Raw genomic sequence first — 26,841 nt, 5'->3', positions numbered from 1 at the left:
GCAGTTATGCTGACCAAACATTCTTCTACAACAAATCAAGTATGCAGTACAAAATCGACATAAAGCCTACGTGTTTACGTCGGTTTTATTAGATGCTTTAGAACGGAAATAAAACATCTGCTCACATAAAACTAAAGCTTATATTGAAATAAACATCAGCGTTTTTTCTTCATCTTATTGTATTTAGGCTTCCCTTTGATGCGCTTGCGTACACCAGCCGCCTCCTCAGTGTCATCGTCAGAGTCCGCGCCGCGCTTCCTGCCTTTTGAACTCTTCTTGTCTTCTAATTCTTTCATTTCCTAAAAAAGTAAGGCAGATGTTAATACATTCGTAAGGGGAATGTTAACACTAGTGGAAGTCTCTTAAATATCATCTTGGACCAATAACACAAGAGGGCTGCTAATCACGATACAGCACAATCGGGTATTTAGTACCTATTGGTACACCAGACGTCGCGATGAGTACCAAATAGCCTTAGAATAATAACGCATAGAAACCTAGCCCGCACACGCTAAGTGAGGCAAATTGAAGCGCGCCCAATGGGCCTACACGAGCGGGACGGGCCTTCAGTGCTCAAGGTCAACTTGCACCGCGACAGCTCAAGAATTTTAACTAAAAATGTGCGGTAAATGAGTGTAAAAATACGTCAGACAAACATAAAATAGATACTAACATCACATTCCACAAGGAAGTAACGCGTTTCAACTTGTATTTTTATCACTAAAACCGAAAATTAACCTACTACTAAAACTAGCCTACATGAATTTGATTTTTACCTCACTTGTGACAGTTCATTTGATATGAAACTATCATTCTATGCGTTATTATTCTAAGCAAAAAGCTATTTTTGTAACTTATAATGACAAGCTGCAATTTTATCAAAGCAGCTACTCAATTTCTATTGATAACAAACTCTCTCACTTGCGTGAGTCGCTTCGCGCATATGCAGAGATTTGTCGCGTACGCGCAAGTAGGACTGTTCACGAGTGAGTTTGATATCTAGCAAACTTGATATTTCCACGCAAGCAATAAGGAACGTTTGCAGAGGACAGCACCACTGACGAATCACAGAGCAGCAGGCGGTTCGACAACCCAAACAAAGGCAAGGCGCCGCAAGTCTCTCCGCAAGGCAAAGGGGAAGACTAAATATAATTGGGAAGACTCGTGAACGCCTTTGCGCGGAAGCAGATTTCTACGCCGTGTACCTAGCCAACGCAAACACAAGTGAAAGACTTAAGAACCCGCATTATGAGATCCGGCTATTCATTTTATACTTATATTAGGAACCGTTACTTTATAAATTCGTTTATAACACTCAATGTTATTTATTGACACGCATATTTGTAAAACTTGAATAATATTACAAGGAAAAAAAGCCTCATTTCTTCTACTTCACAGTAAAGAGGAACTATTTGATATCTACGGCCAATTAAATAATATAATCTACTTCCAGGGTATTGATCAATGCCATCTGGACATAAGACGGAATTTTGACCTTTTTCAGAGTTACGATCTTGTGTCCGTCAGGATGGCTGAACCAAACGAGGTATACAAATCAAATTGTGCTCATTATTTACTACTACTTAGTACCTTTATATACATATGTAACGGAAATATTAAAGAAATAAAGTGGCCAGTCATTTTAACGTCAGGTTGGCTGGACCACTTTACGTTTTTCATGTTTCTAGCAGTATATAACTTACTTTTTTTTATATAACTATTCACTACCTAAACATGCTTTTTTTTTCACTATTTTAGGAAGCTTCTATAAAACGCCTTTGCAAAAGGTATCTTCTAAAAGACAGTTTATCTTCTCCGTGTAATTAATAGTTTATCTTCTCCGTGTAATTAATTGCTAACAATACCTTTGCAGGCGCTTAGAAAATGCCAAAAATGGTTTCTGGATTATCTTTGCAAGCAGTATTTTATAACAATTATTATATTAATTACTAGTTGAATTCACTATTACAAATGTTAATTCAATTTGTAGGTATTAACGAATGCGAACGAATTATAATCAGTTATTTATAAAGCAATTACACGGAGAAGATAAACTGTCTTTTTAGAAGATACCTTTTGCTAAGGCGTTTTATTATTATTTTTTAATTAATTTTTTATAAAGTTTCCCAAAATAGTGGAAAAAAAAAGTTTAGGTAGAAATTTGGTAGTGAATAGTTATGTAAAAAAAGGAAATTATATACTACCAGAACCATGGAAAACGTAATGTGGTGCAGCCAACCTGACGCCAGAATGGCTGGCCACTTTATTTATTTAATATTTCCGTTAGCGCAAAGGTATATGTTAATAAAGGTACTAAATAGTGGAAAATATGTAATAAATAATGAGCACAGTTTGATTTGTACATCTCGTTTGGTCCAGCCATCCTGACGGACACTACATTCTTTAGTATGGAGATAAGCAGTCCCCTCGAGTCCATGTTTCTACTCACAATCTTAGTAAGCCGCTGCGCTTCGGCGACTCGCTCCTGCAGCACCATGACTTCGCTCTCCTCCGTCTTGTACAGCGGCAGTTGCTTGCCGATGAGTTGCTCGATGCGCTGGTATAATTCCACGTCGTACTGAATACAAGATTGAAAAAAAAAAATATAATAAAGGAGCCAGCCTCGGAAGTTTTTTTGACTTTTTTTTGGTGATATGCGAACATAGCAGTTAATCTCATCTCTAGTTTACGCACAGTACTAGTACCTCTAAGACAAAGTATTAACAAGACCCTCCATGAAGTAGCCCTACAACTTACGTTTGAGCCGCAGTTGCGAGTCATGGAAAATGTCAACATTGACAGAAGCGGTGAGGAAGTTGTATTCCAATAGTATTTTGGCGAGTGCCGACTCAGGTTAGCTCTACACGGGGGAATACAAAAAATCCTTCGTACCTTTTGTCTAGGGTATATGTAAGTATCTAAGTTTAATACATAGGGCGCACTATACATTTCTGGAATGGCTACTTACATAAACAATATTTAAAAAGTAATTACAACACTTGAAAATGGAACTCTTTGGCTGTAGAATACAGTTTGTTTCATCTAACTGTCACTTGTTTTTACACTGTGGCGTCATTTTAGAAATTGGTTGTCTACATCACCATGGATTTAACTCGTGAAAATTTTCGTAGACTTAGTGTAACTTAACAGCCCAGCGGAGCTTCGCTCGGCTTCAAACTGCTTTTGGCGATGAAGCACCATGCACTATTTATAGCTGGTTTGCAGAATTCAAAAGGTCTTGTGAAACTCAGTGACGAATTTTGTGATGGTCGCCCGTCCACTGATGTGAACAACAAAAACATCGATGCTGTGCGTCGTATGATCAAAACAGACAGGCATGTGACATACTATGAAATTCGGGCATCTTTAGGCGTAGGCATGAGTCAAATACAATCAATACTGCACAAACGTTTGGGTGTGAAAAAGCTGTGCTCTCGGTGGATCCCACACAATTTGACTGAGGCTCAAAAAACGGATCGCGTCACTTGGTGCAATGCCATGCCTACCAGATCCAACGAAGGGGCGTCAAATTTGGTGTGGGACATAGTAACAGGTGACGAAACGAGGATTTATAGTTACGATCCCAAAACAAAGCAGCAATCGAGCGTATGGGTCTTTCCAGATGAGCCGAAACCAACCAAAGTGGCGCGCGTACAAAGTGCCTCTAAGCGGATGATTACTTCTTTTTTTAATAAAACTGGACACGTGGCTACTGTTGCTTTGAAGATTCGTAGTACCGTGAATAGTGATTGGTACACGACCATTTGTTTGCCGAAAGTTATCGTAAAAATAACCGTAAACGCCGTATCATCTTGCACCACGATAATGTCAGTTCTCCTCACACGGCCAGACAGACAAATGAATTTTTGAAGGTGAACAACGTTGACCTTATGAGCCATCCCGCGTACAGTCCCGACCTGGCACCTTGTGACTTTTATTTATTTCCAAAAACTAAGAACCAGTTACGCGGTCAACGATTTTCATCGCCTGAAGAGGCTGTCGAAGAGTATGAAAAATATGTTTCAGAGATTGTCACGGAGAAGTGGCATAAATGTTTTCAAGGTTGGTTCATTCGTATAAAAAAGTGCATTAATGCTAACGGAGAATATTTTGACAAACAATAAATTAATTTCTGACCATTTATAGTATTTTTTTCTTATTCATTCCGGAAACGTATAATGCACCTCACGTATAAGTTTGCCTATCCGCTTTCGCTGTGTTCGTTGACGCGGTCCCCTCAACTACAACTGAAACGCATATGGAAGTCCTCATCAAAACGAGTCATTTGAGCCCAAACACAAGGTAGAGGTTTTAATAAAAACAGAACTGAGCTCAAAAGTTCGTAGAATTATAATTCTATTTGCCAAGTTTTATTGAAACCGGAATTATTCTAGTTTGTCACCCTTAGACGTGGAATATTTGTTCAAATTTAAATGGGATCAATACAGAGATACACTCTTTCCAACAAAAAAATCATTAAATCGGTTCATGAACGAGTTATCGCGTAACATACATTAAAAAAATACAGTCGAGTCGAAGTTTTTTTGAAGTCGGTTAACAATTTTTGTTATAAAATTACCTGAGAAACAAAGGTGATAGCTTTTCCAGCGCGTCCGGCGCGCGCCGTCCGTCCGACACGATGGATGTAATCCTTACTGTGCAAAGGGATGTCCAGATTCATCACTACGTCCACGTGGGGGATGTCCAAACCTCTGGAAAAACGTGGCGTAAGAAATGTAATCTTTTTCAAGGGCGAATTTTCAACGTAAAAAACTGTTTACGAATAATAATAACGCACACTCATAGCCCTGCTCTAGGGAAACCCTGTAACGCGGGTGCCATAGACACACATAGAACCGGCACGGTCACCGTTCGGCCACACAGACATAACTGTCTTAACATAATAAATGAAAGAAGTTGCATAACATTGAACACTATGGATCTGTTGTTTTTATTTTGTTTCTTTATCTTTTTATCACAAAATTGTTTTTTTTTTCGTGTTTTGTTTTTTGGGTCTTTATCTTCTTTTTCCAAAATTCAGGGAGCATAATATTAGTAAGTAAATATGACTGTTTACAAAAATAACAGAAAATGACCAACAATTCATTGGAGATACCTACCAATGTTACTGCAACAGACAATCTCGATGTAAGTGTACAATGATTATGAACATGCATGTACTTTTATTGAATGTAATAATGTTTTAACTATCATATCATTGACTTACAAATAAATGGACGACGGGTTTAATACAAAAACCACGAAAAAAATGTCCCAAGTCAACCTATTTAAACATAGTGACATGTAAAGGAATATGAAAAAGCTAAAACGTTGAATTTAAATTGTAATGTCATCGCAGTACTGTCTAATTTTGCTTGCTTCGCTGTCAGTCGAACAAACGAAGACTAAAGCGTGAATGACGCTCTGTATACGATTTTAACGCCCTATAAGTTCGGACCCGACGTCCATATAATTGTAAGTCAATGTATCATATTCACAATTTTTTTTGTGAAAATGATACATTGTTGAAAATAACTAGTTTGTTATTATTATAAATAGATCTAACACAAAGAAAAATTTCGTCGATCTGACGGCCTATTCCAGTGGTCCCTACCAGCTGTCTCGAACCAGCGTTAGTTCCCGCACTGAAGCCATCGCTCGTTTTACTAGATCTACAAGTTTTGTTTAAAATGAGAACTCCTCGTTAGGCCCAGAACCAAGGATGTGTTTAAATTGTTCTGATTTAAAAAGGAAATTAATGGACAGGACTTCCGGGAGGCAAAGTTTCTTTACATATTAAAATAAATAAAAAATAGTCACCTAGAAGCGACATCGGTACAAATCAATATTGATCGATTTTTGCTTTTAAACTTGTTCAATGCAGCTAAACGTTTATTTTGCGACATCTGCCCGTGCAACGGCACCGCAGGGAGGCCCAAGTTGCGCAGGAGTAAAGCACAGCGCAGTGCGTTCGCGCAAGTTGCTACGAACACTATGAACGAGTTGCCCGCCATCTCGTTGAGAATGTGAACTAGGTATACATCCTGGAAAAATTGTTTTATTGCATAAAATAAAAATAAATAAAAAGACATTTATTAATCCACAAAACACATAAACCAAATATAAGCGAACAATTAAAAGAAAAAAACAGTGATATGGACAAAAAGGATGAAAACTCAGCATTACTGATCATTACTCAGAGGCTGTCTGTGTTGTGTGTGGAATACCAAATTAATTTACTCCCATTTTTACTAACTTGGACTTCCGCAAAGTAACGCCTGAATCTATCAATTACTTACAATCATATATTTTTAAGATTGTAATAACCTCACACAGATATTATTTCATCATGTTACTTGCACCTTTTGGCTGAGTCTGAATTATGCCCTTGCTATGTAAGTTAGTTATAAAACATCTATCGAGTTTTAGGAGTTTACGATCCCTACAAATTGGGAATGAAACAATTTTTTTTTTAAATCTAAATCGCGTATTTTGTTTACTTCAAACAAATCAACATTTCTCGCTCTTTACAGCTCCCGTGATCATGGCAGCCTGAAATGATAGTCGTCAACTAGTTATGTCTAATATTATTGCAAACCACCTTACAGAACTTTAGTTACAACGGTTATTACAATTTCTATTTCAAATTCTTCGAATCCGAAATCCAAGTCCGTAATGTTGATTTGTTTAATAAAACAAATATACGCGATTTAGATTGAAGAAAATAAATTCATTTTCAACATAAAACATCTAGTTTTATTTGTACAACACTTGAAATGTTCATGTAAAGGGTGTATTGTAGCGAGAAATCATTATTTAACTGTCTTTAAGACGAAAGAAGCACAAACCTTATATTTAACAGGTATAAATAAATAGTACTGCTGCAGTTTCTCAACAGTCTGGTACTTTGTAGACACTTCGACTTTTACAGGGTCCTGCAGCGATGCACGCTGTAGCTTCTGCACTTTCTTTGTCATGGTGGCAGAAAAGAGGAAAGTTCTTCGCTCGCGAGGAATTACACGGAGAATTTTATCCACCTCCACTTCAAAGTCCATGTTTAAAATGCGATCTGCTTCATCCATCACCTGGTAGAAACAATTATTTTATAAAGTGACAGCAGGTAATACCAGTGCAAACTGGGGGATGACAATGAAGAGGATATTAAATTTACAAAAGTATGTCTTATTCTCTTTAATAAATACAACAAAACCGACCTCGGAGGATCGTGGTAAATTTCTCTACGCTACTCAGAGCATTGAAATTTGTATCATATTTCAATAGCAATAGCACACAATATGCATTAATAAATTTAATGTCTTTTGGCTTGCCATCCACTGGTTAGAATGCAGCTTAAAATTTAATTAATAAAATATTTAATAGACAGCAAAGAACGAACAGATTAAATATTTTATTTTGTACTCATTATACTATGCAATATGTTCTAATTAGTTACGTAATAAACTTACAAGGTACTTTAATGCTTTCAAATTGAATCCCTTAGTGTTCTCAAGGTGGTCAACAAGCCGCCCGGGCGTCGCGATTATGACATGTGGCTTTTTGGACAGTGTCAGAGCCTGTGCCACCATGTCCATACCACCCACAATTACTGCACATTTAACACCTATACTTGCACCTGAAATTATTTATTTATTTATAGACAAGCAGCTTTTGCTGGCATGTCTACATCACACAGTTTTGAAATATATATTGTTTGTTTTGGTTCACTTTTTAAGCACTAATTCACTCTTTCATAGCCAGTTGCCCAGCTTGTTTTTGAACACATGAAAAGAGACAGCAGAAACACCATCTTAGTAGCATGTTCCAATTATGCACCACTCTGTGGCTGAAAAAATTGTGTGCAGCAGGTGTTTTAGAAGATGTATGAAGTAGTTTGAGATGAAGTATTATAGGAAATTTTTAAAAACCAGAGTTTTAGAAGGGACATTCTACAGTCCCTTGATCAGTCACGCGTCCTACCGTCCGTACGTGTGTTCACAACAATTTCACTTCAGGACGCTACAGTGTCAGAATCATTAGTGAAACTTTGAAGCTTTAACGATTGTACACATGACAGATTAATATGTTTATAAGTGTTTGTAATGTATAATATGTTTGTAAGTGTTTGACAATGGCAACCACCCACAATACCCACTATACAATACATTTAGACAGACATAGCAAGTTAATACTAAACTAGTGTGCTACTCAATTAAAATTAAATATTGTTTTAATCAACTAGTTTAAGTCTTGCATAATTGTTATCATGAATTTGTTCGTCATCACTGGCGGAAATGGACATAAAATTTCCAATTGTTGGTATTAGCAATTAAATTTCACTTCACATCTCTTCTAGAAAAAAATGAAGATCTTAATAAACCAGCAATACCTGTGGTTATTTTAACCAGCATTATCTGGGAATACTCAATTGAAGATCATCTGATCTGCTAAGTCACATTTTGACTATTTGTGTTCCTTTAATACCAAATGGCAGTTTTTTGTCGATTTTGCTGAATAATGTATGCACAACAACTGCTAAATCCTCTTTTAAAAATATGTTTGTCCATGTATTTATAAATGGATCTGAACACAATGTGAAAAATCCATTCAATGAAGCTGAATGAACTTTTAATTTATAATTTGGTTACAATATTAACAAAGTTATGTATATTTATTATTATTATTATTATTAGTTAAATCAAATCTAAAAAAATATTATCATTAATTACATTTATATTATCTTCCATATATATCCGCACCATCCTCCAGGTTATAGCTGAAAATCAGCCGTTTACTCCGGAATAAACACCGATGCTGGCCTTTTGCACAGTTACAGCACACATACATAACTGAGTGTTCAGCAGTGCTGTGACTCGGCTGTTTTTTTCTTTTTATTATATTACATATTTTTCTGTTCTGTATGTATGTAGATCTAAATAAACGCTTTATCTATCTCTGATTCAAAATTGATCAGATTAATTGGTTTATGTTCCGAAGCTCTTTAATTATTATGAGGTCCAAGGCTTTTAACAGGGCAATGAAAGTTTCTATGTATTCAAGACATTAAAGTTTCCATATTTATAATAAATGAACTTACCCAGTGCCTCAAATTGTTCTGAGATCTGAAATGCCAGTTCCCGAGTAGGGGTCAATATCAGCGCAAAATATCTTTGCGGGTTTTCCAACAGTGCCTGCAATATAGGTAGCGCGAATGCACCAGTTTTACCTGACCCCGTCTCCGCAAGACCAATGATATCTTTCCCTTGTAAAGCTAGTGGAATAGATTCTTTTTGAATCTTTGATGGGTTCTTCCATTTTAATTCTTCACACGCTTCGCATAAAACGTCTACCACGCCCTGGAACGCAAGTATGGGAGAATTAAAACGTGCTGTTTATTAATTGCAACATAACCTAAAAATTATTTGCGGGTCCTTGTTTTACTATAATTATGCTCTTAATCTACATCAAGTGTGCCATAGGAAGTTTCTTTAGTAATATAATAATTTAATAATCGTCCTTATATTATTAATAAAACAATATTGTGTGAGAAACTCGAGGAAAATAATGACACTTACCAAATCTTTAAACGTCACTGTTTCTGCTTCGGTATCAGCGTTTTGTGTTTTTGGATGTTCTTCTTCTTCCACATGATGGCTTTCATTGTCACTGCTTTGATTATCTTCAGTCATTTTTGTAGATAAACATCAAATCACACACAACCTGTAAAACAGAAACTGTATAAGTGAAAAAAAGAAAACGAAAACAACGCAACATGTGCGTCAAACGTCAAATTTGACGGATAGTGTAACGACTTTTTTCTTATTTTCCTTGGCTTTCGCGTAATCGCAAAGCGTTTAAGCCACTTACGCGAAGCGTTTTTTTTTTTTGAAGTTGTAGAATTTGAGAAAATGGCGGTTTTTTGAAGTTTCAATTTTTTCACGAATTAATTTTTACTCTAATAGTCTAGAACTCTACTCAATGCTCAAGTCAGGATTGCACTGGAAACACAGGCACTGGAAATACGACCCTAATGGCAGGGACTTGAGTATGATTTCGAGTGCTATAAACCATACTCAAAACCTGACTTGAGCATTGAGTAGAGTTCTAGAATACGACCCTGAGTATTATTACGTTTTGAGCTTAGAATAATAACGCATAGAAACCTAGTCCGCACACGATAAGTGAGGCAAATTGAAGCGCTCCCAATGGGCCTACACGAGCGGGCGGGCCGTCAGTACTCAAGGTCAACTTGCACCGCGAACAGTTCAAGAATTTTAGTTAAAAATGACGAAATGGGCGGTAAATGAGTGTAAAAATACGTCAGACAAACATAAAATATATCACATTCCACAAGGAAGTAACGCGTTTCAACTTGTATTTTTATATAAATATTCACTCGAACCGAAAATTAACCTACTACTAAAACTAGCCTACATGAATTTGATTTTTGCCTCACTTGTGACAGTTCGTTTGATATGAAACTAACATTCTATGCGTTATTATTCATAATATATTAAGGTTTTCAGTTTTTTGATTGTTTGTTGCTTGTTTTAGCTGATGGCTCTATAGCCAATGCTCAACAAATAAATAATAATGGATGTTGTCTTAATAATATATTAATATTTCTTTATTTTTATTATAATTAATATTTCTCCTATATTTATGCCTATTTTTTATTTATATTGTATTTCATAGTTCCTCGCCTGATCCATTTTTCACTCTTTCCACTGAAAATAAAATTTGATTTCGTTGAAACGTTCTAATGATAATGACGCATTCGCATTTTGTGCAATTAACACTTAGAGGATGGAAAAAAATAAAAAATTAACATCATCAACAACAACTGCCACAATTATTTCTAATGTATTGAAATTAATTTTTGGTGTAAGTTACCTAAGATCATTGGTTGACAAGTAGGTATGTATTGTTAAGATATATTAGGGTTTCATAGCCAGTGCTCAATAAATAAAGAAATAAATAACAGCTGTAATGTATTTAGACTTTTTAGACCATACATCTAACATAATGGATATTTTTTCCACCAGTATGGTTTTCCAGTTTATCATCCTAAATTGAATGCAATACAAGAAACGTCACAGCGGCGGCGTCGACTAACTTTGAGGTTATAATTTGTTTATTTGAATTTCTTGATAAATAATAAATCTTACGCTGTTAAACCTACACCAAGACCCATACAAATCTCACAGCAATGGCAAAGCATCATCCAGATCTTATTTTCTGCCGTAAACAGCCTGGCGTCGGTAAGTAAAAGAACAATTACTACGAACCCATGAATTAAGTTTATGCGTGCCGACAATTAATGTTTTTGTCATGTTTTTTCTAGCTATCGGTCGTCTTTGCGAGAAGTGCGACGGCAAGTGCGTGATATGCGATTCGTACGTGCGCCCATGCACGCTGGTGCGTATTTGCGACGAATGTAACTACGGTTCTTACCAGGGCAGATGCGTTATCTGCGGTGGTCCTGGCGTATCTGACGCTTATTATTGCAAGGAGTGCACTATACAGGAGAAGGATGTGAGTACTGATTACGTATTTTATGTATAACTTTCTCTCTTTTAGCCACTATCCACTCAATGCCGAGTGTAAACATAGTAAAATTAGAGAAGTGTGGTACAAAGTACGACGCGAAATAACAGCGTGGCTTGTATGTGTGCGCGACTTATGCAACGCGAGTACATCGCGAGATTACGCGGATGTCTGCTTCTGTACGTAGCATGCAGTAGGAGCACACACAAGCTGCGCTGCTGTTTGTATGGAATTCCCATACTTTTTTATTTTACCATGATGCAGGCGTCGGATGTGCATCATTCCTTTCGATGTTGTGCCTTTCTTGTACAAATTTTCCACTATTTTAACAAGATTGTGGGTTACATATATAGTTATTTATTTATATTTCAGACAACATTAGGGCCACAATTGAGGAGCATTGGAACAACCGCTAAATTCTCTTTAGAAACTTATTTTAAATGTTACTCATAATAATAATGTGTTTTAAATTTAAAGTTTAATCTATAGTTTCGAAGCTCCTCAATTGTGTTTGTAACTCTTAACCTGCATTAGAACTTTGTAAGTGATTTTGTCCTTTAAGTGAGTTTCCATATTAAAGGACATCTTCAAGATGCTGGTACGACATAAGTACTCTACCAATATACGTATAACTTAGATACACAGAAATAAATTGAAAATGCAGTCATTATAATTAAGGGTTGCCCCTTTTATTAATTCCTGCAATTGTCATATCATTCCATATCAAGTATGGTGTGATGTTAAACACTTTCTTTCCTATAAATCATTTACTTTCTTTTTTTTCTTTATCTTGTTCTTTTTCAGAGAGATGGATGTCCTAAGATAGTTAACCTGGGTAGTTCCAAGACTGACCTCTTCTACGAAAGGAAGAAATACGGGTTTAGAAAACATTAGCAGTAACTACTTTTATTTAAGTGAAAAAAAGACTATGATGTGCATAAAGAATGTTATTCATTAAGAAGTCTTGTGGTGTATTTGTGGAGACTGTAAAGACTCTTCAAAACACAAATTGTGTATTAAAATTAAGGAACTTGATTATGTTTTTCAATGATGCTTATTGACAGATAATTTGATAAAGATTATTTAAATTTAACATACAAGTATTTTTTGTTATTCTGCAATAGTGCTTGATTTTATAATTGAAATTTCATTCAATGTGGTGCCACAAATATAAAAAAAATGTACAAATGATTAATGCCTATTAACATTTTCCAAAAAAAGTCGTCCATATTACAGCAGTATAAGGTGTACTTTCGTTTCTTATAACAAAAAATCTGTTGTGATAAACAGAAAACAGAAAATTTATTAAAATAAGTGTATGGGACTACGCGTACTGTTGGCGTACGTGTCACGCCCACTAAGTACTTCTACGATATTTATTGTTCTGTGTCTAGAACCGTGGGACATCCTGTACCAAGATGTCTAGACCACATTATCAAAGTTCGAGACTAGCCCACGATTATGGTGAATGGTACAAATTACGAGAGAATAAATAATGTATACTTCGTTTCAATCCATTTTGAACAAAAGTAAATAAACAAGTCACTGACCCTGACCATAGACGGTTTAGTGGTGTCCAATTGTAACGCCAACTACAAATCGATTAATTCACTGAATGAATCGAATTATTCAATTGAGTCATACTAGCAGTTTTCCTTACATTTCCTTACATTACTAAATGCGCTTTCAAGGTAAAGGTAAAGGCACTTCTTCTAGACTCTCAAAAAAAGGATATTCCACAGCGCTTTGCTTAGGTAGCGAAAATTGCCTACATAGCATTGTGTAATAGCAACATACCTATTTATAATTAAATTGACTTTTATGTAATAATCACATTTAATTCAATGTATAATTTGGTTATATTATTAACATAGTTAAATCAAATCTAAAAAAATATTGTTTATTATGTTTATATTATCTTCGGTATTTATTTAGTTTCGAAATTATTATTTGCTTAATTTATACAACATGAAAATGGCGTCAGCTAGCTGGTTATCGTATCCGCGGAATACTCTAGGTTATAGCTGAAAATCAGCGGTTTGCTCCTGAGCAAATACCGACGCTGAGCTATGGCCTTTTTGCGCTGCTACAGCACACATACATAACTGGGTGTTCGGCAGTGCTGCGACTCTGCTGTTTTTCTTTTACTTTTTTTTATGGTATTACATATTTTTCTTTTATGTATGTGTGTCCGTAGCCAGATCCATATAAACGTTTTATCTATCTATCTATCTACATAACCTATATAAGCATATTTAAAATTTCAATTTAAATTCTTCAAATCCTTCACTTAGACTTAGATACTCGTTCGATTGCGATTGAAATGTTCGATTTAATAATCGATTACTAAACTTTAATTGATTGAACCGAATGTTTTTTTTTTCGAACAGCACTATGCAACCATAGGCAAGTCATAGAAGTATAGATTTTTGGAATACTATTTTTCAAATACGATTTTACGAAGCTATTCCTGTCTACAGTTATCTGTGAGCTATTCAAATGAATATTGTTGAAAAAAGTGATGATATATCAAGTCGAAATGTTCGAAATATACTTGAAAGTGATACTTATTGGATTTATTGAGTGATTGCTTTAGAATTTTAACCAAACAAGTTTGTTTACTTTTTGTTCAAAATGGATTGTAACAGACTTTAATTCTGCCATTGTCTGTACTATTTCTCGGCAAACTAACAAATAAATAAATACACAAATTTAAATAACTTTTTTATTAAAACAAAATTGCACTCTTCTTATATCTATTAACACAACCTCTACTCTGGAATAATACAATAACGGTTACCAATATCTACATTTAAATATCTACTATATATAAAGTACACTAAAGTCATATTTACAAACTGGTGAGCTAAGAGAAATTGTGCATTAAAATACTGATTGATATTTTTATTGTCAAATGTTTACTTGACGATTTTTGATCAATATAATTTTGTATCACATGTAATTTACACATTTGTACTACAAAATAACTACGAAGGAGTATATTAACCATGTCTCTAAAAACTGGGCACTGCGCACTGGTTCAAATAGAAACAGGCTCGATTTACATTGTCGCGGAACATAAACTTTGACTCGCATCTGGTTTATACTTTATACATTTGACATAAAGTAAAACAGGACGTTGAGACATTCACGGAAACTACGATGTAGAATTAAATACTTTAGTAAGTTAGTAAGTAAGACACATGAAAACTATACATATATCTCGAACAGACGACGTTTATGGTGGACTCTCCAATGCTAATTAGGGCGCCCGGGAATGAGGCTTGGTAATCACGCCTAAAGCTGGCTTCCCACGGCCCGTGCTTTCAAGGGCCGCGATGCACGTGTAAACTGGAAGCTAAATGACGCCGTTTGGCTATTATCATCTTAGAATAATAACGCATAGAATGATAGTTTCATATCAAACGAACTGTCACAAGGGGGGCAAAAATCAAATAATATAGTTTTAGTAGTAGGTTAATTTTCGGTTTTAGTGAATATTTATATAAAAATACAAGTTGAAACGCGTTACTTCCTTTTGGAATGTGATGTTTATCTATTTTATGTTGTCTGACGTATTTTTACACTCATTTACCGCACATTTCGTCATTTTTAGCTAAAATTCTTGAGCTGTTCGCGGTGCAAGTTGACCTTGAGCACTGACGGCCCGCCCGCTCGTGTAGGCCCATTGGGAGCGCTTCAATTTGCCTCACTTAGTGTGTGCGGACTAGGTTTCTATGCGTTATTATTCTAAGATTATCATATTATTTTTTGGTTATAGAAGTTGACATTTTGAAACAACGAGATCTATGGCGAGAAACGCCATCTATTAAACAAGACTAATTGATTACGTCACCCGGGGATGGGTGATCCTAGCGAAATCGGGTCGAGTACGTTTCGGGCGCAGTAGATAGGGCTTACACGCTATATTAGGTACCTACCATTCCGTTCCGCAGCAACGTAAATTGAGCTTAAAGGTCAAAAATTGTCAAGTGTAACTTCTATTTTATACCTATACGGATCATCTGTAACTAAAGCTAAAGTTCTATTTACGTTTCAAAGTTAATCGTATTCAAAGCCTTTTAGGGGTTTATACAAAATTATACCATAAACCAGTTTCAAGTTCAACAATCATCGTCAAATTACTTGTGGACCTTGGGGTGGTAGCGCTTGGACTCGACACTAACAATTTAACAGTCATCGTCATTACCTACTTCAACAACTTGAGGCTTCACTCATATCATTTTTTTTTATGATACTAACAAGTCGTGCGCCTGATGGTAGGCGATACGCCTGTCCATAACAGTTGCAGTGCTACTCAGAGCTTTATTCAATTCCAATTCAAATTCAAATTCAAAATAATCTTTATTTCATAGGTAAGCATTATTACACTTGAAATCGTCACAATTGTTAAACTCTACCTTTAAATCTCAAAGATCTGAGAGGCACTGCCAAGACTGCCACAAAAGACCGGTCTTGCGCTGCTCACATCCTGCGGATCCCCGCAGCCTTCACCAGGCCATCGGTCCACTTTTTGAGTGACGTGCCACAAAGTGGGCATCTCCCGGAATCAAGAATTTTTCAACCCCATCGACCATCTATTCTACAAGCAACATTGCCAGGCCCATATCCCTCCACTTAAGTTTTGTTTGTAGTGCCCCTCCCCATCAACTTCTTGGTTTTACGAGAAGGCACTACTATTTCTGCAAACAAGATCGCACAGTGACCTTATTCAGTCAAGTCCTGACCCCAGATGCATAGGTCAGTCTGTTTACACAGACCATCCGATGCTCAAAAGGGTGAGCAACACTACCATCCCCCATTCCTTTCTACGTAAGTTTTGATTATAGTGACCCTCCCTATCGACCCTTAGGGTATACGAGAAGGACTCTGTAACCTGTGCCAGCACAGGTACTTTTTACATTCAAGTCCTGACCCCGGCCCTGATCAGCCAGTGTATAGGGTTGTCACACACGTCGTCACTGACTTCACTCGGTTCTCCAGAGGCTAGTGTCTCGGGTGAGCCGCCCCGGGTGCACGTACAGTACTCTCACTATTTTCCGGATAGGTACCGGAGCTGTGGGCATCATTTCCTGCTGCGCATTGCACAACTAACGGTTGCCACCGCTAAGCTGCTGACTCTAACATCCCCCGACGCCGAAGTATCTCTCCATTCCCAGAATCCTATGCGGTTAGGGGGACCAGAGAATGTCTAGCTCAGACAACGACGAGCAACGCTACCGGTCGAAGTCGCGCTTCACCCAATGGCCTAGGGTAGAACTGAAGCTATGAAGCTTGTCGCGGTGACACCCGGCACTACCACCTTCAGCGTAGCATGGATATCACACACACAGCAGTCGCGCAGCGAATGAGACAACCGTGAGTAATGCTCTGGGTGATTCCACACAAACGTGGTGTCGTGTCGTCGCGACAAATGAGTTAGAACAGCTTTGGCCTTCGACTTTTTTTTTATAATACCAAACGGGATAAACAAGTCGAGCGCCTGTCCGTAGCAGTTGTAGTGCCACTCAGAGCTTTAAATTACAAATATATGAGGGGTACTGCGACTGCGCTCGTCACTTTGCGACATAAGTTAACAAGTTCTAAGTGTCTATTTCACCAGCACCCTTACCCTTCAAAATCGGAACGCAAAAATGCTCACGTTACCGCCTGGCGGCCGAAATAGGTAGGTAAGGTGGGTCTTTTATAAGGAGCTCTACTGCACTCATTGCTATCTAGTAAATGATCCTCTATGATGTTACTTGTCAGCAACCTCATAAATAACACTATTGGTATTTACTCTACATTTTAAATTTATCGTGGTTCACTAAATTATTACCACTAGTCACAAGTTTCTTAACATGCTATGGGTTCTTATTATTTTACCGATATTTCGGAAAGGATGCTCGCGAGGGTAGATGTTGACAGCGAAAGAGAATAGACAGAATATGGCTGAGGTATACCACGAACTACGATATTACGTGACAACGAAGCTCTTACGTACTACATATCGCACTGCTATTGCAATAGTGTTGTAATTCAAAATATGTGAAATTCAAGTTTATACCATTTCGAAACATACGAACAGACGAACGTAAAGCTCGATTCTGTACACGTCAGTAAAACCGTCATTAGAATATTGTAAGAAAACATTAAAATATATCAAAGTTATGACCCTTGCGTAGTGAAAAAAAAGGAGATGCAATTTTGTGATTCCCTACGATACTGTAAAAACAACCTTTGCTAGTAGACAATTTAACAGACGTGCATCTTACCTGTACACTAAAATTAATAAAAATCTCTTAATTAACCTTTAAAGACCCACGACTGCAAAAAAGTTGTATGTGACTTTCTGCAGACTTTAAATTATGAACAGACTGAATCCCTTATGGACTCTTACAATAGATATACTGTACTCCTACATATTTTGCAAATTTACGTAAAGTTACACAAACACACGCACACGCGCGCACACACACACGCACGCACGCACACATACACACACAAAATACATGATGTTATTCTCTTTGTAATTTTAATTTAATTAATTATATAGATCCTGTAACTAGTCGTAACTTACCTGGTCACATAAAACCCTAGCATGAAAGAGCGGGGTCTCCTAGCACAAGCAATTATTTTGCTTAAATGGAGTTCCCCAGCAAACTTGCTGTAAACTAGGTTAAAGTAAACCTAAATAAACACTTTTTATTTTTTTATTAATTAACTCAAAATAAGACAAACGTTTTGTGAGCTAGTTCTAAACAAAATAGTTCTTACTGAAAAATATCACATTATTTTACTTTTAAATTTACTTCTAATTAAAGTAGGAAATTGTTCGGATGTAAAGTAAACTTTAACTTGGGTCGAAACACAAAACTGCGTCGCATCGCAAAAATCTACGCGCTCACATGACGCGTCGCAAGAATTTGCGAATTGCTCCGCATCGCGCATTCCTGCGATGTTGATTTTCTTTGTGTTTTTTTCCTATACGTTTTTATCAATAACAGCAGTCCTCTAGTACTCTTTTTATGATCCATGTCGCTACCTAGTTTAAAAAATACGTTCAGCACGGTTGATGATTGTCGAAGGGATGGTTACCCGAAACGTAGCTAGCCACACAAAATCGCATCGCAACAATTCGCGTCGCAGTTTTCTACGTTGCGAATTCGCATCGCAATTTTGTGTTTCGACCCTTTTACATAAATTATAATACTCTTTCACGGGACTTAGTAATTAGTTTTTCAGCTATTCTAAATAAATTCACTTTTTGAGTTAATGCACTATTGTATTAGCAGTGCGATATGTCAATTTTACTATGAAAGTAATGTCAAAATTCGATACGATAGCTGTCATTTGTCGTTTCGGAGTAAGGCTTAGACTATGGAAACATTTTTGTTCCATCCTCTAAGGAGTAAGTAAGGTATTAACAGAAAGTAGATTTTTTTTATTCACTAACACTGGCGATGATCGCCATAATTTCGTATTACAGATGGAACTCACGAAGCAGGCGGTCTACTCTCGATCTCCGTCCGAAACAATTACTGTCAAATAAATAATATTCGACAAAATTAAAAGACAAGTATCAAGTATGAAGCTTCATTCGCATCACGCGTCTTTTCATTTGGTCAAGTATTGCTTATTTGGCAGTAATTGTTTCGGACGGAGATCGAGAGTAGACCCCCAGTTTTGACCCGCGCCCGCTGCGGTTGCGGGACAGCTGTTTTATTTCAACACTCGCAGGTTTGTGCGGTCACGTAGCCGCCGCGGTTGCGGTTGCGGAACGACCCGCAAACTTGGCTGGAGCGAATTGCAAGACGCGCGGTTATTTACGATCGATTGAGATCGTCAGTTAAGTCTCAGACGTCGCCATGGACTCGCATCAAAAACGAGCTATCGCGTTATACTTACTTCATCGAAGAATTAAAAGAAGAAGGGCTAAAAGATTCTGGGTGCATCCTCTGATTCAGGAAATAAATCTTTACGGATTATTCGTTGTTCTTATTAATAAAAAAAACATAAGGACAAATTCTTTAATTTTTTTCAGAACTTTTAAGAAAAATGGTAACTGGTAGGAAATTAACTGATCGACTTCAACATCCTTCAACATCCATAACTTGAGAAATTGAAAACCAATCACAAAATGGCGTGAGAAGGAAAGACCCAACCCGCGCGCGTGCAACGCGTCGCCCGCAAACCGACCGCAGAGTGCGCGGGCGACCCCCGCTAAGCGCGCGGGTGACCGTGTTTCACGCGGTTTGCGGCGTAAAACGTCGTGAAATGTGTTACTAAATTTTGCATACATTTCTACATTATTCGGTGGGCGCGGGTGAAAACCGCTCCATGAGTTCTTAGCCTTAATCTTATAAAACTGACACTGGCACAAGCCCAGTGGCCGCCATAGAGGAAATAATAACAAGACAAGTTTCTACGACAATTCACGATCTTCGATCGTTGCTTCGTATTTCGTGATAGACGTTCTGTTCTTCGCTGTCAACTGCCGCTGATTAAAACTTGACCATCTAGACTATGTTCTTTTTTTTTCCATCCTCTAAGTTGACCATAGAGCATCTAACCGTTACTAAATATCGGGATAATAATAAGCAATCGTACCATTGACAAGAAGTCGGTATTTAGTTGTAAGTTTAGTTTCTATCTTCGGCCATTTGACACGCTGTTAGCTGAAGAAGCAGCAGGGTTGGTCCAGATGTTGGGCGGCGTCACGTTGGCTGCTGGCTCTGAGTAGGTCGGCCGCGCGGGGATGATTGGCGATCTGATACATACACTGGAACACGTTATAATGTGAACAGTAGTCAATAATTATTAATTTGCGTTTTTTTTAGGGCACTTTTCCAACTAAACGGTAGCCGCTTCTTGACCCTTAATAGAAAATCAGCAAGCATTCTACTGTTGTAGTGTACGAAAAGGGGAACCGTACTATGGAAAGTGGTGTTAGAAAATTTTTAAAGATTGTTTTTGTTTTATATTGTTTTTAGCGTTTATTTCGGATAGATTAGACGTAAATAAATAATTTTTGTTATTATTTCTTTCTCCGCGGGCAATAGTTTGCCAGAACCAAATTTAATGCGTTTCTGAACATGTTTTGGTTAAATGTACCATTCCAGAGTCAAATTTAGGTACACCCCTTATTCATAATTCTCCTCTTTAACTTTCTCGTAAACTATCGTCCGCGAACATTGACTTACAATTATATGGACGTCGGGTCCGCGCTAAAAAGTATCCGAACTTATATGGCGTTAAAATCGTATCCAGAGCGTCATTCACGCTTTAGTCTTCGTTTGTTTCTTCTGACAGCGAAACAAGCAAAATTAGACAGTACTGCGATGACATTACAATTTAAATTCAACGTTTTAGCTTTTTCATATTCCTTTACATGTCACTACGTTTAAATAGGTTGACTTAGGACATTTTTTTCGTGGTTTTTGTATTAGACCCGTCGTCCATTTATTTGTAAGTCAATTCCCGCGAAGATGAATTAATAACAAAAAGTGTCTAATTTATCCGAAACAAACACTCAAAACAATTTAAGACAAAATTTGAAAAATCTTTAAAGTTCATTTCCCAAAGTGCCCCCTTCTCTATTACCTGATCGGCTAATGCACCCAGAGTTTCAGGTTACATATACTATCAAAACTAGTTAAAAGAATCAGGCGTTATTTCGCGCAAATCCATATTAATTAAAATGGAAGTAAAGTCAATTCATCTTTAATTCTTTATCACTTGAAATCGTCATATTGATTTTACTGCTCATTCCTAAGGCAGATTACCCTGAGAAGAATGAGCAAGAGTTGTTTTTTGTAAATATACAATTGAATACATCTATCATTTACAATATTTATTTCAAACATCTTAGATCGAGAATACCTGCACAAGTTAAACGAGTCGCTACCACGAAATTCATCCAAGTACGCAGAAGCTGTACCTTTAGAATAAAGATTTTATCTGACTATAGTTTTAAACCTCGTAAATTGCGAAATTTGAATATGAACCCGAATCTTATTATTGAAGCGCATACATTGCCATTATTGAAGCGCATACATTGCCCCTTAAGTGAAATAGAGTCTTATTACGCTGGCAATTTACGAGCGATTTGAAAGCGGTGAGACGTGCCCGCCGCGAGCACGCAGTGATGACGCCGCGGTCGCTTGGCGATTTGTAAGGGATGCGAACTCGCAGCGAGCACGCTCTCAAATGGCCAAGCGACCGCGGCGTAGTCGCCACGTGCACTGTCAAATCGCTGGTGTGTTAAGGCTCTTAGTGACTGTCAAGAATGCAGTTAATTTCATGCAGTTAATTTTAGCACCCTCTCATCACATAAAAATTTATAAAATAAATAACACAGTCATAAACATGGCGAAACGAAACATTTCTCAGGAGTTGTTGATTGTCCGATGCTCGGTCAAAGAATTAATTAAGTAATTTGTACGCAGAGGGAGAGTGGAAAAGTAACTGCATGAAAAAATATTCAACTGTTATGTGTGTACAAACCAAATGACCGGAATGAGATCCGCTAATCCGTTACGAAGCTACGATAGATCGATGCCACTAACCAACCTAATGTGTTTAGTTAGTGGCATCTGTACATATTATGTTAGTGCTAAAAATAATCTTTTGTACAATCGATGGGGATCAATGAAAATTGTTGCAAACATACTAACAAGTCTGCTGCTGTGGTTTGTGGGTATTGTGCTTTATTGTTGTTTGTTTATATCTAAAAGATAAGATATAAAAAAATTTAATTATTTGATATTAATAAATACATACATGGGTACTTATATATAATCTGGCACACGTGTTATCATATTTATTTGTACGTTTAGTTATGATGATCATTGTTGTTTATTTTAATTCTGTCATGCAATTTAAACACACTGTCTAAATAATAGTTATATATTATTGTATTTACTTATTTAACTTGCGAGTCATTACCAGATTAGTGTTCTCTGTCTAATTTCCGTGGCAATTTTTATTATTTAAGAATTTATGCTTTTTACAAATTTACACACGGCGTCCACTGGTGAACAAAGTCCGCATCATCGCCTTCCTCAGACACCCAATGACTGATGACATTCACCCACCTCTCAAGTTGCATCCGGTCAACGTGGCCCGTGACTCGAATACTTAATAAAAATTGCCACTGAATTATGGAGTGAATACTAACCCGAGAATGATCGTTTTATCTTTTACATTCAGCAGTGGAGTCATGCAGTTATCGATTGACAACTTTACACTGACCTCCGCTCGGCCATTGGGGGATGTCAGCTTACTCCAAATATTTTCCTAAGTACACAACAATATCATTAGTATTATCTAGAATTAAACCTGAACATAGCACCACATAATCCAACGTGAGCTACCTAACTGTGCCTGATTCAGCAAACGACAGTGCTCAAGTCATTTTCGAATAATTTTAAAAGAGAGTGACAAACTACATATTATATCATTGTTTAAGTAGCTGCATACGACACGTCTACTCGCCACGATTTTGCCCTGCATGGCAAGTTTATTTTTGAAAAAAGTTGGTCTCTTAAGAACCATCTATTAAAAATAAACTAAAACGATATAATGGCCTTTAAGGCGCCCTAGTGGGCACGGACCTCAGCTCAGGAAGCTACTGGAGACTTCCGCCAGAATGGCCTGCTATAGGAGAGAATCTACGCTAGTACGTGCTGAAATGATCTTCGTATGTACCCGGCTGGGACGGTAATGACGCGTGGAGTGCGCGGCAAGTTCACGAGTGGCGTGTTTTAATATTAGCGAGATAGCAATACATCTGTAAATAATATAGGCCTTTTGATTGGTTGATTGTATATTCAAGCATATTATATAGAGCACACACATTCAGCGCTCTTAGATTAGTACCTATATAATACCAAAAGTGTTTTACTGAAACCTTGACCCTATCACTCTCGCCACTTTGAAGGCCAACCAGGACCCCGATACAGAACTCTTCGATATCTTAACCGAATCGTTCGATTGAATGTCGTTCTCGAATCGAATGGCGCTTTCCGAACTATTCAGAACATTCGAGTTAAAACGTTCCATTCGGACTCGGATACGATATCGTTATCCAACAACGGTTACGCGTTAGTCGGCGAATATAGATAATAAGAAAAATAAAATCCTTTTATATATGTACATTTTAAGAATTATAATATAAAAGTAACGAGACTTACTCGCGTAGTATTTTAGTCGGAAGCGGTCCGACTAGTTTCGACCATAATCGATGGTCTTCTTCAGGGGTTGAGTGCAACGTTTGCGACCGCGTCACGTCTAGCACTGCACGCTGTGGCTCTCTGCGTGCGCGCCAAAGACGCAGTCCGCAGTGGGGAACTCGGGAGGCTGGAACTCTTCTTCGCTACTGCTGTCCGTAAGATTGTTGTCGGGGACAGTCCAGCACACAGAGCTCACCACATCGTTACCACTAACATCTGCAGCTGCATACCGAGCGCCACGAAGACACGGCTTCCAGGTCGGTGGCAAGCTCCAGCCTCCGTCTCTATTAAAATTTGGTCGCCTACTTATTTCAATAGCCTCTCGGATTTTGCGGGGCACAAAATACTTCTCCCGCGCTAAAACCTTAGCTTTATCAAACCTAATGTAGTGACCAGCACCGGAGCTCAGAAAGTCTGCCACCGCAGATCCATTGACATCTTGGTTCTTTATGGATCGGATATGCTCAGCTAGCCTAGTAGCCACGTTCCGTCTCGTTTCGCTTCCAACTAAAATACTACGCCAGTAAGTCCCGTTACTTTTATATTATAATGTGTGATAACCGTGTTAGTTTCCATAATAAAACATTTTTAAAACTTTAAAGGCCTAAAATATAGGAATGCATTAGTCTCGCGTTAAAATAAATTAATAAAATTGAACGAAATTCAGATTTTATTTGAAATAATAAAAGATTTCCATGTTACGTTCTTGCTTTGTAAACAATAGGACGTTCGGTAACTTTCATTCGATAACTGTGTTCTGAATAACGTTTGTATCGGTGATAAATCTGCAATAGATTTCTCATAGATGGCGCTACGACTAAAAAGTCGTTGAAAGACCAAGTACAAAGACACGACGCAAGCACATAGAAAAATTCGTGAGGTCCGTTGGTTCGTTCCGTGGCTTAGTTGGTATAGCGTCTGGCACGGTATGCAAGAAGACGTCGGTTCGAATCCGACCGGATCAAAGGAATTTTTCTGAGTGTTCGATCTTTGTATTAATAATTATAACAAACTAGTGGAGTAATTTCACAAAAAATAATTGAATATCAATTCAATAAAAATTTAATTAACGTTTGTATCATTTGCCGGTCGAAAGGTGCGGGTAATCGTACGGGCGTGACGTCATTTCGATTCGGTTTCGAATACGACAGTTTGACGTTCGATTCGGTTATTGTGAATAAAAATGAAAAGAAATCGTACGATATAAGGTGCTGGATTGACCTGCAGATCGCTAGCCAGTCTCACTCCACACATAACAACCGTCCTTGCTGGTGAGGTCGTAAAGCCCCCCATTTCAGCACGTACACTAATAGATTCTCTCTTCACATCACGCCTTTCTGGTGGAAGTCCCCAGTAGCACTCTGAACCGAGGTCCGTGTCTTGGGCGCCCTCAGACCCGCTACTTAGTTTCAGTTTATTTTTTAACGAGTTAACAGCCTTCAGCTCGTCCATTCATCCGGTGACGCAGTCAAGGCCATCAGGGGCCAACTGCAAAGTGTTAGTTACTGAACTACCACGAAGAGCACCTAAATTAGTGACCCGAAGCTCCTAAATAAACAAGTTTTTCTAACCTATTGTTGTAATAAGTGCTCTAGATATGGATAACAAATGCACCCCTTGCGTAATTAGATCACATCTGCAAAATGACAACTTTTCAAGGGTTTAAAGTTTTTCCCTACGAAATTAGTAGATAATGTTTTTATGCTTATAAAGGGGGGTTATAAAATTTCACCTGTATATAATTTGTGTTATGAGTTCGTATTTTTTTATGACTTTCGTGTTATAAAAACACTTTTAACGTATGATTACATGTGACTTTATTATACCTTGGGTACGAAATAATTGTATATGTGTGGTTATATAAATTTTATTGATATTGACGTTTATTTTGACTAGTGTAAGAGTGTCAGGTCCGAATCCAACAAATGACGATTCGAAATGTCACAGGGATCATTTTATGTCTTGGTGTACTAGCGACATCGAGTATACAACCAGAAATAGAGACGAAATAAGGGCCATATATTCCTGGTAATACATTAGCGATACAGAAACACAGGCCAACTGTGTGTACGTCTCCGTATATTCCAAAAAATATTCTGTATTTATTGTAAAATATTTGGTGGCGTGGGAAAAACAGCAAAACATCTAATTACAAAACAAACGGAATCACATTTCTTCGGTAATTAAATATGTAATTTTTAAATTTTCGTCCACTATAGCAAAGCTCAAGTTAACTGGTCGATTTGAAGTGAAACAATTGATGACACCCGTCAATTGTTCAATTGTTTCGAACTCGGGCTAGCCAATCGGAGCGCAGTTGTCACAGTTTTTACAAACAAAAAAAAACAAATTAAATGACATTTCGTCTCTATTTCTGGTTATATACTCGATGACTAGCGATATTCATCTTTTATCGGTTTCGAATTGGGCTTAGTGCACAAGCGACACCCGCAGTGGGTCCGAGTTTTCTAGATTTGTATAGTCTAGGATTCAGAACGAATACGAATTGGATGCAATGCGCAATCGCGTTCACAGCCTTAGCTGTAAAGTAAAAACCGTACATTTTCACCTTGAGCGGTATTATTTGCTAAGCGACGATATCGTACAAATAATTTTTCAAAGAACATGCAGATTTTCGTTGGCTATTTTTTGTTTCACGTTCATCACAAGTGATGTCCTAACTTTAATATAAACAGTGTTTTTTTAATGGGACAGTATGGAGAAATCCGAAATCATAGAAGATATAAGGAAACTGTCTTAGGAGCAATTAAGTCTTTTTCGTGATAATAATTTTGGCATAGTCAATTTTTGGTCAAGCGTGAGTTGTCCATAAAAATGCATAAAATTGATCGAAATTTCTTTTAGTGCTGATCGACTCAGTTTCATCAAGGGACCATTTCAGTATGGGACGAAAAAATGAGTACAGAAGTCAAATTTCATAAAAAAAAAATTTCATAAGGAACGAATAACATTGATTTTCTTTAAAGCTCTCAGCGTCGTATTCCAGAACTCTACTGAATACTGAAGGCAGGACTTGAGTATTGCAGTGAGCACTGAAAATCAT

General features: G+C 37.3%; 3 protein-coding genes across 3 annotated transcripts in view; 1 reads left to right on the top strand and 2 right to left on the bottom strand.

The window, feature by feature from the left end:
• Positions 1–155: 155 nt before the first annotated feature.
• Positions 156–9,701, bottom strand: LOC113235784 (probable ATP-dependent RNA helicase DDX47). Its single transcript, XM_026471684.1, has 8 exons — positions 9,573–9,701; positions 9,095–9,353; positions 7,467–7,633; positions 6,849–7,085; positions 5,821–6,044; positions 4,580–4,712; positions 2,450–2,578; positions 156–299 (listed from the first exon to the last, which is right to left on the bottom strand). The coding sequence occupies exons 1-8, from the start codon at positions 9,684–9,686 to the stop codon at positions 156–158; spliced, it is 1,407 nt and encodes a 468-aa protein (XP_026327469.1). The 5' UTR covers positions 9,687–9,701.
• Positions 9,702–11,036: 1,335 nt separating this feature from the next.
• On the top strand, positions 11,037–12,536 carry LOC113235800 (PHD finger-like domain-containing protein 5A). The gene is made up of 3 exons (XM_026471705.1): positions 11,037–11,258; positions 11,342–11,532; positions 12,349–12,536. Exons 1-3 carry the CDS (start codon positions 11,207–11,209, stop codon positions 12,436–12,438), a joined length of 333 nt encoding a protein of 110 aa, XP_026327490.1. The 5' UTR covers positions 11,037–11,206; the 3' UTR covers positions 12,439–12,536.
• Positions 12,537–20,193: 7,657 nt separating this feature from the next.
• The window catches only part of LOC113235979 (kinesin-like protein KIF12), a 63,784-nt gene continuing 57,136 nt past the window's right edge, over positions 20,194–26,841 (bottom strand). Inside the window, exon 13 of the mRNA XM_026471903.1 lies at positions 20,194–20,326. Coding sequence (XP_026327688.1) covers positions 20,194–20,326 — 133 coding nt within the window. The remainder of the gene's footprint in view (positions 20,327–26,841) is intronic.

Source organism: Hyposmocoma kahamanoa, unplaced genomic scaffold, assembly GCF_003589595.1.
Source record: "Hyposmocoma kahamanoa isolate Upper Pololo Valley unplaced genomic scaffold, ASM358959v1 88, whole genome shotgun sequence".
In the NCBI taxonomy this organism is placed as follows: Eukaryota; Metazoa; Arthropoda; class Insecta; order Lepidoptera; family Cosmopterigidae; genus Hyposmocoma; species Hyposmocoma kahamanoa.
This window is presented reverse-complemented; position numbering and strand designations above follow the sequence as displayed.